The following is a 16,177-nucleotide window of genomic DNA, read 5'->3' on the forward strand; positions in this document are numbered from 1 at the left end:
AGGCATTTTGCAAACCCTGGAGGCGCTTAGGAAGGAGGAAAAGAACTCGGATGCGAATAGCAGAGACGCTTACCATTCGCTCGGCCAACCTCCCGGGTGTAGGGGTGGGGAATCGAACTGAACCAAAAGCCAACTGACTGATATCAACTGTCCGCAGACAATGATTCAGCCGGCTAGCAAGCCTTGCGCCAATTCTTCATCGCCAACCCCATTTTGAACGGTCGATAAGGCAGCCCTGCTACCATTTAATGACTAGATAGTAGCACAGAATCGGGGTTTCGATTCCCTCGATAGGGATTTCTCCCGTGAGCTGCCTTACCTGCCATTCAAGATAGATCGAAGGGGCGTGTGCCTTGATCAACCGCTCCAACCCAGTGTGAGTGAGTGTCACGGTGTTGTCAGCACCGCCACTCCTGGTTGGCTCAGAATTGGCTAGAGGAGACTCGTCATTCCGGGCTGACGGCGGACACAGCCAGGGATACCGGTTGCGTAGCCACTCCTTGACAGAGGGAACGCATGTGCCAAAGTTCAGTCCGAAGGTGAAAGCACAGATAATGTCAACAACAGTGTCAGCCTGTATGATTGAGAAAGAGAAAGAAGAAAGGGACCACTATCTTCGTGTCGTCTGAGAACTCGAAGAGAAGAAAAAGAAGAAGAAGAAGCAAAAGAAAAAAAAGAGAGGAAATACAAAAGAGGGCGGAAGAGTATACGAAGGTAGGTGCAGCAATGTTGATTGTATCCGGAGTAGATTTGAAATAAGACACCATTCATTCTTGTTACTGCGTTGCATAGTACGGACATGAGGTCGATTCAGACTGAACCAGCAATCTTGGCCACATCAACTTTGTACATAACTCTCCTTTAAACATCTCCCACCTTCTTCTCGTCTGAATCAGACATATGATGTGGTTCGTAGGGTATCTCGTTCCATGTATCACTTGTTCCGGGAATAGGAACCATCCAGGCTAGGGCCCAATATACTGCCCCGGAGACAATGAACCCCGAAAAGTAGTTGACATTGTAGATGTACATGGCTCCCACAGGAACATTGACACCAATAGCACCAGCAAAACCAACAATGTTGACCAAGATGCCGGATATGTAGGCAGCATAACCGTGCCAGGAAACCCCAAACGTTCCGTAATAAAGCCCATCCCGTTCAGCGCTATACAGCGCTTGGATGTCAAGGAAGCCCTTACGGACTAGGTAGTAGTCACTAACCATGACTCCTGCGATAGCGGAAAGGAATACCGAATAAGCAGAGAGGTACAAGGTGAATTTGCTCGAAGATGCAACTAAGGTCCACTGTAGTCTGTTAGGACTTGTCCATCTAGCGTTTAGGGATGTACTCACGGGACACATAGCAAGACCGATTGCCGCACACAGATATCCTCCCCGTCGAATCGTGCAAAACCGAGGGAGTAGAGCTGTGAGATTGGTACCAGCTGACACGGAGTTGGCTGCAATATTCGTCCCTAGCTGTGCGAGAGCAAAGCCAGCTCCAATAACAAAGATCCCAAATCGCTCGGCGGAGCTTGCATCCTTCAAAAACATACCAAGAAGGGTAAGGGGGTTCCAAACTGCTTCGCCGAAGATAACACTGGATGACGAGGAAACAATAATCCCGATGAATGATGTCACGGCAAATCCAACAGGAATTGTGATTAGCTGGGGCCATAGTGCGTCCTTGGGGTCGCGAGCATATCTCGTGAAATCGGGGTTGTTGATAACTAATGCTGCAAAGTTTGCGATGCAGTTCATAATGCTTTTCACGAATGCCCAGGCTAAAGCACTGCCTTGCGCCTTGTTAGGCTGGTCAATTATTGGCCCAAGTCCGTGAGCGCGAGCAATTGCCCAGCCAAAAAATGCAATAGCACAAGCCGGCGAAAAGTATGCCTTTGCCGTAAAAACGTGCCGGACCTTGTAAATGGGGAACCAAAGAGCTGGCAAGGACAGCAGCCAGAAAATCAAGAAGCTAACAAACTGCTTAGTGGTTACCCCTGATGAGGTGGGAATTGTATTTGGCAGATTGTTGTAGCTTGGCCAGATAGCAGCAATCATTAAAGTCACGCATTCACCTGGAGGTTCTTAGGGTTAGTTGATTCACCTTCAGGCTTATATGATAAAGATTACCTCCTAGATAGCTCTTTGGTTTCGGGGAAGTCAGAAGTGAACGCATGTGTGGGGAGACTTTGCGTACCTGTACACCATACCAAATCACAGCCATCGCTGCTCGGTTGATGATGGGCCAAAACGAACCCCAAATCCCGAATGAAGCTCGATTGGCCACTGCGAAAGGAATGCGATAGATGGTAGCAATGCGACCCAATATGTAAACAAAAATGGCTGCCACAGTATAACCAATCCAGACGCATAGCCAAGACTGCCACCAAGAAAGTCCATCAACTATCATTGAGGATGAAATCATCCACGTGTTCTTCGAAATAGGGTCAGACACACTCATCCATGCTCAACACGCTAGAGCGGGAGAGAACCATCTTTGGCTTTTGGGTTTAATATCATAAACTTACCACATTTAAGGAATCCGCAATCCAGAAGGCAACAAAATTGAGCCACCCCCATTGACGGCGTTCTGGCTCAACTAACATCGAATAGGATAGACGTGTCAGTACAGATAATGAATAAACCACAGTCACGAGAAGGAAGATGATCTATCATTCATTGACATAGGAAGACTTAGGCATAGCCTCACCTGGTCGAAGATCATCGTTTGTCAACATCAGCTGTGCGGTTGACAATCCAGGCTCCGAGGGCACTTGGATCTTTTTGAGCCAGAACTTCAACTTGCCGCCTAGAGTCATGTTGGTGACAGAAGGTGTTTACAATACCAAGCTGCCTAAACGGGTCAAATGTGGTATGATATCAAAGCGAAGTGAGACTGAGTTTGTAGCTTAGACACAGCTGAAAGATAGTGGGCTGGTCACAAAAAGTAAAGTAGAGGGTGCTGGCCTAGTGTATTATAGATAAGGTGACAAAATCGATCTACGGAGCAAAGCCCTATAGGTAATAGGTAGACCTCGACGTATATCAGCTTTGCCGACGGGCAACCCAAGCCATGCTACGCGAACTCTAACTCTCAACTTTGCCGACGGGCATCTCAACCTATGCCACTTGAACTCAACTCTAACCCCGCATATAGTGGATTTGGGGGTTGTAGCAGTATACGCAGTAAATACATAAAAGGATGGATGATAGCTCCGAACCTACCCCAGTTAGTGTGTGGAGTAGTGCGGGTCTGGGGTAACACGTTTTTCCCGCGGTGGGGTCGCTTTCTTTTGCCTTCGATGTTTTACCTGTCTTCGCCATGCGTTTACCAAACCAAGGAGTACAGACACGGCTTCTAAGGATATACCACATTAGGCCAAGAATGGAAGGGTATCCAGTACTATATCATTCACATAGCTAAAGTAGTAGTATCGAGCCATCTTATACGTTGAATAAAAGGGCACCTTCCTTCGCCTATCATGATATCTTGGAGGTTGTCTTAGATTAAGCTTTCGGCGTCTGGATCGTCTCCATTTCCCCAACACCTTGGCGTAGGAAAAGGGGGGAAATTAAATAAAATAAAATAAAAGCTTTCATCAAGCATCTATCTACGTACAGTTTATGAAAGTGGTCCATATTTTGGGATCCCTAAAGGAAAGGCACGCAACTAGTCTTCCCGTTTTGCCAATGATGTATATCGTTGAACTCTAACCCCGCAGTTAGTGGAATTAGGTTCCGTCTCTGATCTACATCTCGCTGCTACTTGCTGTTGGCATTCTTTACCATCTTCCCTAAGACGTGTTGACTTTCTTAATCAACATTTGAGCTGGCTTTGTTGGGCGTTAGTTCTACATATTACCCTTGGCCGTCATACCATAAGATATGTTGAAACAACACAAAATGGCGGCACCCGAGAAAGAACTGTGTTTGTTTGGTTAATGAATGTGCTTTAAGCTTGCCCTACCATGTTTGAACATCAGCCACTGCTTCTACACTCTTTCTCTCGTTATCATGTAACGTTCCATAGATCTATCTGAGGAATGCAGAAAGACATGGAGTTGGTGTATATTTCTGACTTTTTCACTTCGGGTTTGTCTCCCAGGCTATGAAGACAAAAGTACGTCAAAGTGTTATTGCGCCTTTCTATCTGCCTCCCATGCCTGCGCTATCTCACCTTTCATGTTGAACACCTCCTTTGCGGAGGTCACCGCTTCCGAGGCCGGGAGAGCAGCAGAATGAAAGGCTGAGGCACCGGTGATGCTCTGGAGCAAGCCTATGTTTGATGCCCTCACACCACCTCCAACAATAATTTCTGGAACTCTGTTGCCTCGAATTTTTCGTTCCCGTTGGAGTTGCGTTTTGTAACGTACTAAGGTCTGCAGCTTGTCCATGCATTCGGTTGCTTTTGTTCCAGAAGGACCGCCATTGGTTAAAATTGATGCAAACCCGCACTCCGTGATATCGGCCAATGCCTTCTCCCAGTGAGACTCGGGAATGAGATCAAAAGCGCGATGGAACGTGCAGGGCCGCCCGCCAGCTAGTTGAACGAGCTGCTTATTCCGGGATACATCGACCCATGACAAATTCGGATCACAGGACATTTGTGGGGATCGATTCAAAATCCCGAAGACGAAGCCGTCAGCCCCACAGGACTTGAGAGAATTGAGCGTTCGTTTCATCAATTCAAAGTCAGATTCTCCGTAACAGAAGCCTTCCGCGTGTGGCCGAACCATTGTATAAATCGGTATTGTGAGCTGTGATTTCAATTCTTGCAGAATCTTTATGTTGGCCGATAGCCCACCGAGATGGTAGTCTTCGCATAACCTTGAGGATGATTAGTGAGAGAACGAATGGATATTTTGCAACTGAAAAATTTCATGCATTGGTTCCCTCCAAATGCCTGTTGGCGGGGACAAGAACAAGCAGAGTAGAAAGACTGTATTGATAGACCAACAGAAGACTGGGGAAAGAAGAGAGAGAGAGACTGAGAGAGAGACTGAGAGAGAGACTGAGAGAGAGACTGAGAGAGAGACTGAGAGAGAGGTAGGAGGTAAACAAGCAGGCATGTCTAGCCTGATAAACCAGGCAGTAACTCAGATCACGTGATCAGGCTCCAAAATGTCGCCAGGGGCAGCACCAACTTGGATACAATACTCACTCGATGCGATCCGCTCCTGCCCCCGCAGCAACCACTGCCGATTCTTGATTGAAACATGCAATCTCTAGGATTGGTATTTGCGTAATAGCAGTTTGACTCATGGCTTGTATTGGCTGCTCAGGTGGTTTGCAGTTAGCGTATAGGGCACGGGAATAAGTGTGGGGAGAGCTTTTATGCGACTCCCGGTCACCTGATTAAAGATCTCAAGAACTGATCCTAAATACCTATTATGTATGTGGTAAGTATTTACTCCAAGGTTAATATATATATGTTCTGAAATCTCCTTCGAATATTGCACAAGCGCAGCAATGTGTCACCGGACTGGGGGAAGCGATGCGACGCAATTGTCTTACACCGGAAGCAAACAATCCTTGGAAATCCCATAACATTACTTAGCCTTTCCTTACACTTCAGAAATTCCTCACTCTTGCAACTCTTGCTCCTTCCTTTTTCCTCGCAAATAATGTCTCAACGGCCAGTTATCGTAATCGCTGGACTTGCTTGTGAGACCTCGACCTTTCCCCGCTCGAACACTCGGTCGGGCGTTTCACCCGCGCCGTGGCCCCGAGGTCATCGAGAAGTACGCTTTTCTGCATAACGGCACTCCTCTAGCAGATGTCGCAGATTGGAAGGGGGCACTTATAGGTCATGCCCTTCCAGGGGGAATCGTGGTACGAGATGATTTCGAACAACTTTCCAGAGAAATCCTGGAGCGGTTGGCTGCAATCGTCGCTTCAAACCCCATCGACGGATTATGGTACGATATTCATGGCGCAATGTGTGTTGATGGTATGGAAGATGTGGAAGCAGAGCTTCTTCGGCGGATTCGAAGTGTCATCGGCCCAGATGTTTTGGTCTCGGCTTCCATGGATTTGCATGGGAATGTGTCAAGAGAGCTGGCGCATCAGACTGACCTAATCACTTGTTATCGTATGGCACCTCACGAGGACGCCATGGAGACCAAAGAGCGGGCGTGTCGCAACCTGATCGACGTTTTGACATCGCGAACCGACACTGGATGTAGAAGACCGCTGAAAGCATGGGTCCCAATTCCTATCTTGCTGCCGGGAGAGCAGACTTCGACTCGCAACGAACCAGCGAAAAGCCTGTATTTGCTCGTTCCCGAAATTGAAGCAATGGAAAATGTCCTTGATGCAGCCATATGGGTTGGCTATGCATGGGCCGATGAGCCAAGAAATCATGCCGTAGTAATGGTCACTGGATGGGACAAGGGTGCTGTCACTACAGGAGCGAAGCGACTTGCGTCTTTGTTCTGGCGTGTTCATAAGGACTTCCATTTCGTTGCACCCACCGGCTCTTTCTCTGAATGCATTGATAACGCGCTGGCATCCTCGAATAGGCCCTTCTTCATCTCTGATTCGGGCGATAATCCTACCGCTGGCGGATCAGGCGACGTGACCTTCGGATTAAATGAATTGCTCAAGCGAGCGGAGTTTGCAAAAGAGACCACTCCATCTGTGATTTATGCCAGTATTCCAGGTCCCCAGGCAATTGACGTTATAACCAAGGCTGGTGTGGGCACTACAGTGACGGTCACCGCCGGGGCACAGGTGGACAATCTGCACGCTGGGCCCGTTACTATGACCGGACGGATTCATTCCATTAGGTATGGAGATCCCGATGCCGAAATTGAAGCTGTTTTACAGGTTGGAAGTGTGTTTACCATCTTAACCAAATTCCGAAAGCCATATCACCATGAGAGTGATTTCGTTGGTCTTGACCTTAGCCCCCGAGTTACAGACATCGTCATAGTCAAGATTGGCTATCTTGAGCCAGAGCTGTTTAATATGGCAGCGGACTGGATGCTTGCTTTGACCCCTGGCGGTGTTGATCAAGATCTACAGCGTCTTGGGCATCATCGCATCCTCCGTCCAATGTGGCCCTTTGACAAAACGTTCCATAGGGCCCCTGACCTCACCCCACGGTTGATTCCATTATCAAACGAGGACTTGGGAACGCCCCAGGGATGAATTCTTGAATACTACGATACATGGTTGTTCAGGCTCCACAACCAGTGGTTTAGGTCACTGGAGTGTCTAGAGCTACTTCCCTAGTGTATATTTCTATTTCCCTTGGTTTCTTAAGCAGGCTGCCAGCGTAGGGGACATAGCTTTCACACCCCTCATAGAAGTGCCATTTATTACCCTTCTTTCAGCCAGAGCCACATAAGACCCTATAATGAGCCCCGCGTACTGTATTGCACTACCTAACGTAGGGATGCGACCTGTATACAGGTAATTCGGAGGGTTAACCGGGCATAAATTTATACATAGATAGCTTGATCCCCTACAGTAAAAGCTGTGCTTGTCTATTACCTTTTGCTACTGTATTTCAGATCTAATTACACCACGTAAAACCAGCTAAACTCAATTACCGGTCATCGATAACATTATGCCGTTGATCACTCGCCAGAAACGCCACATAATCGTGACTCATTCGGTTCATACCTAGGTAACCCCCGAGGTCGTATTTATTGATCTTCGGCCCCGCGACAAAAGAAGAACTTGCCATTTGAAAAGAAACAATTTTCTATCCTTCCTCCAAGGTCCCTCTAGTCCGGTAATGTCATCCCGGTTGTGGCTCTTGCTTCCTTTTACTGACATTATAGTTTGAACGTTCTTCTAGCTTCGCTACTATGTGTTCCGAGCCAGCGAAAACATGCTTTGCCACCTCATCACCATACGAAGAAAAGATTGGTTACTACCGGGCCGTTCGCCATGGAAATCAGATCTTCGTTTCCGGGACTACCTCGGTTGATCCCTATTCTCCCACTAATGCGCCGCAAGTTCTTCACCCAGAAGATGCGAGACAGCAGACACGTGTTGCTCTAGAGGAGAGTATTCGAGCTATCCAAGGTCTTGGTGGTAAAGGTGCGGAAGATATAGTCCGCGTTAAGATGTTTGTCAGTCGCCATGAGGATTGTGAGGCTGTGGGGCGAGGGTTTAGTGAGATATTGGGCAAGCATAATCGTGGTGGAAGTGGAATGATAGGAGCTGCTGCGACAATGATTGTTGTTAATGGCGGCTTCATAAATAAGGAGATGCTTGTTGAGATCGAAGTAGATGCTGTTGTGGAATATATCTGAAACTCTCCCGAACGCCCAGAAGAGAGCGCGGAAGAGAGAGAGCTAGCTATCTGGTCTTGTCACCTGTGGTGGTCTCAAACATCCAACATATACAGACGCAGAGGTATATACAGCATGTGTGGGATAAAGATTCTTACAAGGTAGTACGGGGGAAATTACTATAGATTTTTTGAAAATTGTATACTATAGAAATTAATGGATCCTCTAATCTCTTCATACATAGAAACAAGCTCTTATTTATGTGCTGGACGATAGGAACTAAGGGGATGCTTAGCCCTTATAGCTTTGGTTATGTCATAGCCTTGGATTCACATTTGGTGGGTCGACCTGAAGTAAATCAAGAATACGATGAATTCCCTGGTTGGGACCCAAGAGTATCTCCAGCTCAGCAACATGGCCTCGGGCCTGCTCCATCAACTCGCTCAATACTTCCCGGCAGTACTGAAAACTCCCCGTTGACTCCATATACTGCACAGCACGGACTTTGACTGCTCTGTCTTCACTGCGTTGTTTGAGAATATCGATGAGGTGCGTATTGTCTGGATCCGCACGGATGCTATGAATTACAGGATAGGAGAACTTTCCCTCTGTCAAGTCCTCCATCAATCCTTTTTTCTCTGCATAAATCCCGCTCTGTAGGTTCATATAATCATCCCGGATCTGGAAGATGGTACCCAATAGCCCCACTAGTCGGGAAAGGTCCCTAGATCAAGTCAGCTAAACGTTTCGAGATGGTACGAACAAGATCATCATACGTAGTCGTGGTACTTTGGATTTGCATCAATTCCACTGCAAGTCGAAACAATCCGCCGGTTTTGTACATTACCATGCGGGTGTATTCCGCTTCTGTGGGACACACCAGCGCATCGCGCCAATAGAGATCCATCCCTTGGCCTATATGTAGATCCAGCAACGCTTGAGTGAAAATATGAAATGCGCGTGGGTCATTGATTTCGTTCAGCCTTTCTTGTTGTAGGAAATATGCGTAGTTGGCTGCATTGATGGTTTGGGCGACGCCGAAGACATCATGAGCCACGGGATATCCCCGGCGGAGACGAGACGCGTCCTGAATATCATCTATCCTTCATCAAGTAATCAGGTACGGCTTCTAGAGCAAGCTTATTGGGACTCACAGTAGCGATGCTGTATGTAGCCGATCAATCACTTCTTTCACAATGGCCAATTTATCATCCGGCAGATGGAGCCATTCGTTGAAAGCTGATATCAATTTGCCCCGGATATCTTTCCCATGAATAGATAGCAGGTATTCTAGCGGGGCGCTGACAATCTGGAGTTTGAAAAAGGTTAGGATGCTGCAATTACACAAGCGCGGAATCTCCACACCTTCTCGTACGGTTCAGTGATCTGGCAACCTCCACTGTCGATCTCATCACTTAATGTGAAGTTTTGTTGGGTATGATTTGTCTGAGCTTGAAGTATTTGGAAGCCTTTGAGATCCTTCCTCCTATGGTGATATGCGGAAGCCGCCGGTTTATTATTTGTAAAAATCGTTGCCCGGGGAAGGTACTGAGAAATAAAAGCGAATACTTTTGCTGCTGTTAGGCCGAGCATATTTCCCTTCGATGTCTTTGAAGAATGCTCTAAATAAAACTGCACCGTTTTTGTTGGGATATCAACCTTTTCATATCACAAAAGGCCACCCACTCACGCCATGCATCGCTGAAAACCCCGCGGAAGGTCGGGGAGCCTCTACAACCACTCTCTCTCTCGGGCTCCACGCGATATGCAGGTGCATGACTGGAGGCGTATACCAAATGGAGTAAAAGAGAAAGGTATAGATATGGCTATGCGATAAATGCAAACTCGCGAGAAAGAACCACATGGGTCTGCAGTGAGAAATCACTATAGCCGCAATCGATTATGACATGACCGGATTAGGACTCAATATCTATTGGGTTTGCACGTTGATCTTGCAGAAATAAGGAATCTCCAAGGACCAATCACGAAACGAAACCCATTTTCAGCGAAGCGGACCGAGCTGGACGTACAATGCATTGTACGTGGAGTATGCATGTCAGCATGCATCTCAGCATGCATATCAGTCTCCACTATCCCGGGATCACTAGCGCTGGACCTACGTTAATATGTTTAGCCCCTCGCTAAACGCATAAATTATTGCTTAAACAACTGCAGGAGTGAACGGCCAGACTACGTCAAGGTACAAGGTGCAACACAATGATACGAAACGTCTTAAGGCTTTCATAAATGCCGCCCATCATACCTTTGAATCACTGACCTACTTACTTACTGGGCCACTAAATGAGTACAGGGGTAATCACTGGTTGCGTATGGGATTGTAGAGCTTCATGCAATGTACGTAGAACCTTATATAACTTCGTTTTGGCAATGATCATACAAATGTCCCCAAAATGGATCACGAGCCTTCCTGTACGAATTGGATAGTCTGGGAACTCCACGCATTATAATGCAGCCAGTTTTATAATCTCCGTCCCAATCCTTAAATACAGTCACGACCCCCATCAGCCACCAAGTGTAGGCCTCCCGTATCGCGGTTGCTGCACTACACAACCCTAGCAACATTTATGACACACGCAGTCAGCCGAATATCCTGTAAGGAAAATAAACCAATTCTTCATCGTGCCGTCTCAGGGATCAGAAGCATGCCGTCTCCATAGACTTGACCTGCTGTCCCTGCCATGAACCCGAGGGAAGATGCACACAGGAGGCGATATTGGTGCACGAGTGATTTGGATTGTACCTAGCACATCGAGAACCATCAACCCCAGCTAGCCACAGTGGATCGTGACGAGGCAAAATTGCATGTGATCTCAGCTGAGAGGGTCGCGAGGATTATGGTTGGCCCGAAGGAAAGTCCCAAAAGCGATTCATACTTGGTATAGAATGGTACTGTCAAATTACGATAAAACGACTGGTCTTGGCGGGCTCAATGACCAACTAAGTGAGGCTGGATAGCCGAGCGGCATCCACAAGGCGAGGATGCCCGGATCGAATGGAAAGAGCAATGTCCTATCATTTATATGTCTGTGCTATTATTATAGAATCGAATATAGGGCGAATAAAATGTGTGATATTGAACATAAATCTGCGGCCTACATCATCGCGTCACCCGCACACATAGCTATACATCTGTCCTTGGAATACCAGCCATTGTCCTAACCCACACACTCCAATATAATGATTCTGCAGCAGTCTTGAGATCCTAGAACGAGAGGAAATGTGACGTCCGCAATGAGGGAAAGTGAGAATGAGATCAGAACTGTTCTAACTTTACACTTCCTTCGATTTGTCTTCACATTTCCAAATGCTTTTGAACAGGTTGTATATCTATGCAGCCGCACGCTGTGCAGTCAAGTAAGCCGACGGATATCTTTTGTTGAAAGGCAACAATGTAATGTTATTGATAAACAAAACAACCGAGCCTATCATTTCTATACTAAGTGGATGGGTCCGTGCAATTGCATAGGATATTCCAAGGTCGTAATGGCAACAGGGAAATCGAATCATGTAACCACTAACATTCTCCAGGGCTTTCCACCAAGCCCTACTGCAGGCCAACCCATTCCCAGTCTATATATGTGAACAGGATAGCAAAGACGAGGACATACAAGGTAGCTTGAAGCGCCCACCACGAATTTGAGTCTTTGGTCCGATATCTCTCCCATCCATCTCCACTGCGCTTTGGCGGAGGAAGAAAATCACACATCACCCCATCGGCAATAGATTTTGATCCAATATACGCCGGCAAGTTACCTGCATATGGCAAATAGTATCGGCCAATGAGAGTCTTTAGTAGGTCATCTCTGGCATGTAATCGGACCAGAACGCGGGAGCTTTTGTAGACTGAGTTGACGCGGCCATGGCGAATACTGCGATATTGTTTCAAAAGAGTCTCCACCTGTCCGTCCGTGGGAGGCCAAGTATCCAAGCCCTTCCGTAAGCGGTGAAGTAGATTCGCCAGCGATGCAGCGTCCTCGATTGCCATGTTGGCGCCTTGTCCAATATTGGGAGTCATCTTGTGCGCACTGTCGCCCAGAAGAACTAGTCGGTCATGGTGCCAGATGTCAAAGGTATGTTCCTCCAAGACGGTCATGGAGACCGTTTCCCGGTTCTCCCATAATTGCGCAAAATTGATACCTTTGTAGAATACTGTACTTCTAAGTTCCTCTGCCGCAGTTTCGATGTCGCCTGCCGTGTAGCGAGGGCAGTTTGGATAAGTGTATTCCTTATCCAACTTCTGTATGACGAACCAGTACACGCGCCCTTCTTTCCCGTGGATCGTAATGATGGTGAAGCCATCAAAGAAAGCATTCACTTGCTCTCCTATAATCAACGCCTTGATGGAGGAGGAGATGCCGAAGAGACAGCGAAACTCTGCCTTGAGACCTGTGCAGTGTTCAGTCCCCATTCGAACCAAAGAATGCTTTTCATCTCCGCTTACTGGATCTCTCGATTGCCACTCTCGGGGTGGTCTTCTCAGCGGCGTTCCAGATCTCCTGCCGAATTTTGCTGTGGACACCATCTGCGCCGACGACGAGGTGGCCTCGGTAGACAGAGCCCTTAGCCGTGCTCACTATAACTATATCACCAGACTTCGCAACTTTTGTCACTCTTTCCCCCAGGAAAATTTTGCGACGATCTGGGTAGCCCTGATAGAGGATTTCAAGCACCTTCTGTCGATCCAAGAATGCGATTGGGTAACCGAACCTGCGCAGTACCATCAGATCCATCAGCAATCCTTTCGCCGGAAGGATGGGATGAAGTACGACTGACCTCTCATTTATTATCTTGGTAAAGTTGTTTTCGAAGCTGTAACCGTCCGGATAGTGGATAGTTGCTGTGTTTAGCTGCTCAGTTTGTTCCTCCACCAGATCGTACAGTTGGAGTTGATCGAGAACGCGAGCTCCGTTTGGGGAAATGCCAATCGATGCTCCAATCTGGGGTGCTGGATCGCTCGCTTTTTCGAGGACAACATGGTCAATCCCGGCACGTTGTAGGCAATGTGCCAGAGTCAAGCCCCCGATTGATCCGCCCACGATGATAACTTGGAACTCTGACTTACTCATCTTGGCTATTTAGATGAAGAGAGCCTGCTAAGATGAATACCACTGACTTCAGTATATATGAATACGAACGCCTTCCTGTGCGCATGCTTGAGACCAATGAATTTCTATTTTCCTGGGGTTCCTATCCACGTAGACAAGGACTCTCAGCTGTGCTTAAAATATTTAAAATACTAGCCAGTATTAAGTGGCATTTAGAAGCGGGCTACATATATTGAACGGCCTACGTACTTACTTATCTACTGTATCCGTTATCTAGAGTCCTAGAGGATATTGCTATAGCAATTAATATTTGAAAGGTTCAAACAAAAGGGAAATTTACTCTGCTCGTCCTCTGATCTCCTTCAAATTGTCTTTCAAAGCTATGACTATCGATGTAATCGTACCCCTGTTGTCTACATCTCATTTGAACTTTTCCGTCCGTGTCGTGCCAAACTTGCTGCCGCTTAACATACTTGTAACATAGCCCATAAGAGCTATGCACCATTAGAAACACATATACAATCGTAGCATGAGGGAATATTAAGCCATGCAAAATGGTCCCGGCGCATAATCGCGAATCCGATCACGCAACACAAACCAAAGAAGCGTGAAGTCCTGTAAGGCTTCAGCGTAAGCTTTTTACATCGATCGTCAATGGGAAGCTTTGTAGCAATAATGTTGCATAGGGGATAGATTAGAACACCGGGACTCAATAGCATAGAGTGTAGGAAGCACCATGGGTACTTCACGACAGAGAAGCTGACAGAGACGGCCAACGCCCAGCAAAAGCCGAGCCACAACCGCGCCCTAGGAGAACGCCAACGCAGGACTGATTTTGGCGTCGAGGGTGAGGTGCCTAGTGAAGAAGCCGTCGATTCCGATGGGAAAGATCCAATGGAGGTTATGCTCGACCAGCGGCGTACGGGTCCATTCTGGCGGCGAAAAGATAAATTGCGCCATATATCCATGGATAATGCCAAATTTTATGACTAACCCTGAAGTAATCCGATTTTTGGAGGGATAAATCAAACCATACGCAATCTCGCACTAATGTTGCAGCAGTTTCCTTGGACGACGTGTGACCATCCCGACATACCAACCTATATATGTCTTACTCTAGACAAAATTCCAATGTTGGCAACGCACTATTGGAAGCGGATTTCACCGTCATATTGCATAATGTAGGAATGCATGTCCATTGCATGTCCACCTGCAGAATGCAAGAATAAAGCGTGATGCAACTCCTGCATGTACACTGCTAGAGGGGCAAGTTAAGACAGTTCTATATGCGTTTTCGGAGCATCGGAAACAGGGATTCGTCGCTTCCACTCGGTCGGTTTCAAATTGAGCTGCAGAAACTTCTAAGGCTAGTCATTAACCAAGATATATCACTATATCTGGGATTGCGTGAATGAGCTGGTACCAGAGTAAGCACAGAAGCTGCGGCGCCAATCATGAACCTAGCATTTCACCTGTTGTTTTGTACACACAAAGTCCAATTGATAATTGAGTGGCACACTAATATCATCAAGTGAATTCCTCAAAGTATTGATGTTTGAATGCGGATTATTCTTTCCTGTACCCTGCTCCTTTCATATTGAAAGTTGATTCATATCCGTCTCTTACATCATGAGCCTCTTTGGAAGTTTGTTCGGATTCTTTCTTAGGGAAGCTAGCCCTATCCTGGGTATGGTTGCTGTGAGCAGCTTCCTTTATCTAATTGTTGACCATATTCATATCCCTCAATGGTGGGACAAAAAGACCCACCTGGTCGGACAAAAAAGTCCCGAGAGAATTACTAGACATGAATGCCCTTATGATTATCTGCGAGAAATCTATGGCAAGCATCATTGGACAGCTTTTGTCCACAAGCTATCCCCAGCCCTTCATAATGATGACCCTGCTAAGTACCACATGGTGCTGGAAATTATGGATGCTATACACCTTTGCTTAATGCTGGTTGACGATGTGAGTGCCCGAGAGCTTCTCTGTTTTTGTGATATGGGTGCGGGACAGACCATCTGATTACCAGTTTCTAGATTTCCGACGGAAGCGACTATCGCAAAGGACGACCCGCTGCTCACAAAATATACGGCCTATCAGAAACAGCAAACCGCGCTTATTACAGAGTCACCCAGATTCTCAACAAAACCACAAAGGACTTCCCCAACCTCGCGCCATGGTTAATGCAGGATCTTCAGGATATCCTTGAAGGTCAAGATATATCCCTCGTTTGGCGCAGGGATGGAATAAGCGCCTTCCCTATCGCTACCGCAGAGAGAGTTGCAGCATATCGAAGAATGGCCTCTCTCAAGACCGGTTCCTTATTCCGTTTACTAGGTCACATTGTCCTAGAGAATGATTCTATGGATGAAACATTGACCACAGTCGCGTAAGCCCTACTCTTCCCCAAAAATCCATGTTACGATCCGGGTTTGACGATTATATAGATGGAATTCGCAGCTCCAAAATGATTGCAAGAATGTTTATTCTTCAGAGTATGCAAAGCTGAAGGGCTCTGCGGCTGAAGACTTGCACAATCGCGAGATGACATACCCCATCGTGCTGGCATTAGATGCACCCGACGGCCATTTGGTGACGGGGGGCTCTAGAATATCCGTCGCGTCACAATATCCGTAATGCCATGAGGGTAATTCGAAGTGACTATGTGCGGAACATATGCATGAATGAGCTGCGTAAATCAGGTGCCTCGGTTAAAGAATGGCTGGAACTATGGGGCAGAAAGGAGAAACTCGATTTGAAGGCGTGAGCTTACGCGATACATATATACATATAAGATGGGTATCCTGTATCGCGAGCCTTGCCACGGGATTTCAACTAGAATAACGTGAATTTGAGCAT

At 47.0% G+C, this 16,177-nt stretch overlaps 7 protein-coding genes across 7 annotated transcripts; 4 read left to right on the forward strand and 3 right to left on the reverse strand.

Moving 5' to 3' along the window:
• Window positions 1-238: 238 nt before the first annotated feature.
• On the reverse strand, window positions 239-2,822 carry N7519_009470 (nucleobase cation symporter-1 family protein; the record flags this gene model as incomplete). The annotated part of the gene is made up of 7 exons (XM_057296243.1): window positions 239-574; window positions 877-1,305; window positions 1,354-2,078; window positions 2,134-2,146; window positions 2,201-2,437; window positions 2,532-2,602; window positions 2,714-2,822. The coding sequence occupies 7 exons, from the start codon at window positions 2,820-2,822 to the stop codon at window positions 239-241; spliced, it is 1,920 nt and encodes a 639-aa protein (XP_057144125.1).
• A 1,314-nt stretch (window positions 2,823-4,136) lies between these two features.
• N7519_009471 (copper homeostasis protein CutC) lies at window positions 4,137-4,739 on the reverse strand (the record flags this gene model as incomplete). The annotated part of the gene is made up of 1 exon (XM_057296244.1): window positions 4,137-4,739. The coding sequence occupies one exon, from the start codon at window positions 4,737-4,739 to the stop codon at window positions 4,137-4,139; it is 603 nt and encodes a 200-aa protein (XP_057144126.1).
• An 888-nt stretch (window positions 4,740-5,627) lies between these two features.
• On the forward strand, window positions 5,628-7,155 carry N7519_009472 (M81 family metallopeptidase; the record flags this gene model as incomplete). Its single annotated transcript, XM_057296245.1, has 2 exons — window positions 5,628-5,667; window positions 5,777-7,155. 2 exons carry the CDS (start codon window positions 5,628-5,630, stop codon window positions 7,153-7,155), a joined length of 1,419 nt encoding a protein of 472 aa, XP_057144127.1.
• Window positions 7,156-7,820: 665 nt separating this feature from the next.
• Window positions 7,821-8,270, forward strand: N7519_009473 (YjgH family protein; the record flags this gene model as incomplete). Its single annotated transcript, XM_057296246.1, has 1 exon — window positions 7,821-8,270. The coding sequence occupies one exon, from the start codon at window positions 7,821-7,823 to the stop codon at window positions 8,268-8,270; it is 450 nt and encodes a 149-aa protein (XP_057144128.1).
• Window positions 8,271-8,564: 294 nt separating this feature from the next.
• On the reverse strand, window positions 8,565-13,336 carry N7519_009474 (uncharacterized protein; the record flags this gene model as incomplete). The annotated part of the gene is made up of 6 exons (XM_057296247.1): window positions 8,565-8,973; window positions 9,026-9,352; window positions 9,404-9,558; window positions 11,830-12,656; window positions 12,712-12,977; window positions 13,044-13,336. The coding sequence occupies 6 exons, from the start codon at window positions 13,334-13,336 to the stop codon at window positions 8,565-8,567; spliced, it is 2,277 nt and encodes a 758-aa protein (XP_057144129.1).
• Window positions 13,337-13,869: 533 nt separating this feature from the next.
• On the forward strand, window positions 13,870-14,308 carry N7519_009475 (uncharacterized protein; the record flags this gene model as incomplete). Its single annotated transcript, XM_057296248.1, has 2 exons — window positions 13,870-13,922; window positions 14,044-14,308. The coding sequence occupies 2 exons, from the start codon at window positions 13,870-13,872 to the stop codon at window positions 14,306-14,308; spliced, it is 318 nt and encodes a 105-aa protein (XP_057144130.1).
• Window positions 14,309-14,944: 636 nt separating this feature from the next.
• On the forward strand, window positions 14,945-16,085 carry N7519_009476 (uncharacterized protein; the record flags this gene model as incomplete). The annotated part of the gene is given in 4 exon segments (XM_057296249.1): window positions 14,945-15,283; window positions 15,355-15,707; window positions 15,766-15,951; window positions 15,965-16,085. 4 exon segments carry the CDS (start codon window positions 14,945-14,947, stop codon window positions 16,083-16,085), a joined length of 999 nt encoding a protein of 332 aa, XP_057144131.1.
• Window positions 16,086-16,177: the final 92 nt, after the last annotated feature.

Source organism: Penicillium mononematosum (genome assembly GCF_028829835.1).
Source record: "Penicillium mononematosum strain IBT 11891 chromosome Unknown utg000005l:1.0-9366267.0:1.0-9372171.0, whole genome shotgun sequence".
In the NCBI taxonomy this organism is placed as follows: Eukaryota; Fungi; Ascomycota; class Eurotiomycetes; order Eurotiales; family Aspergillaceae; genus Penicillium; species Penicillium mononematosum.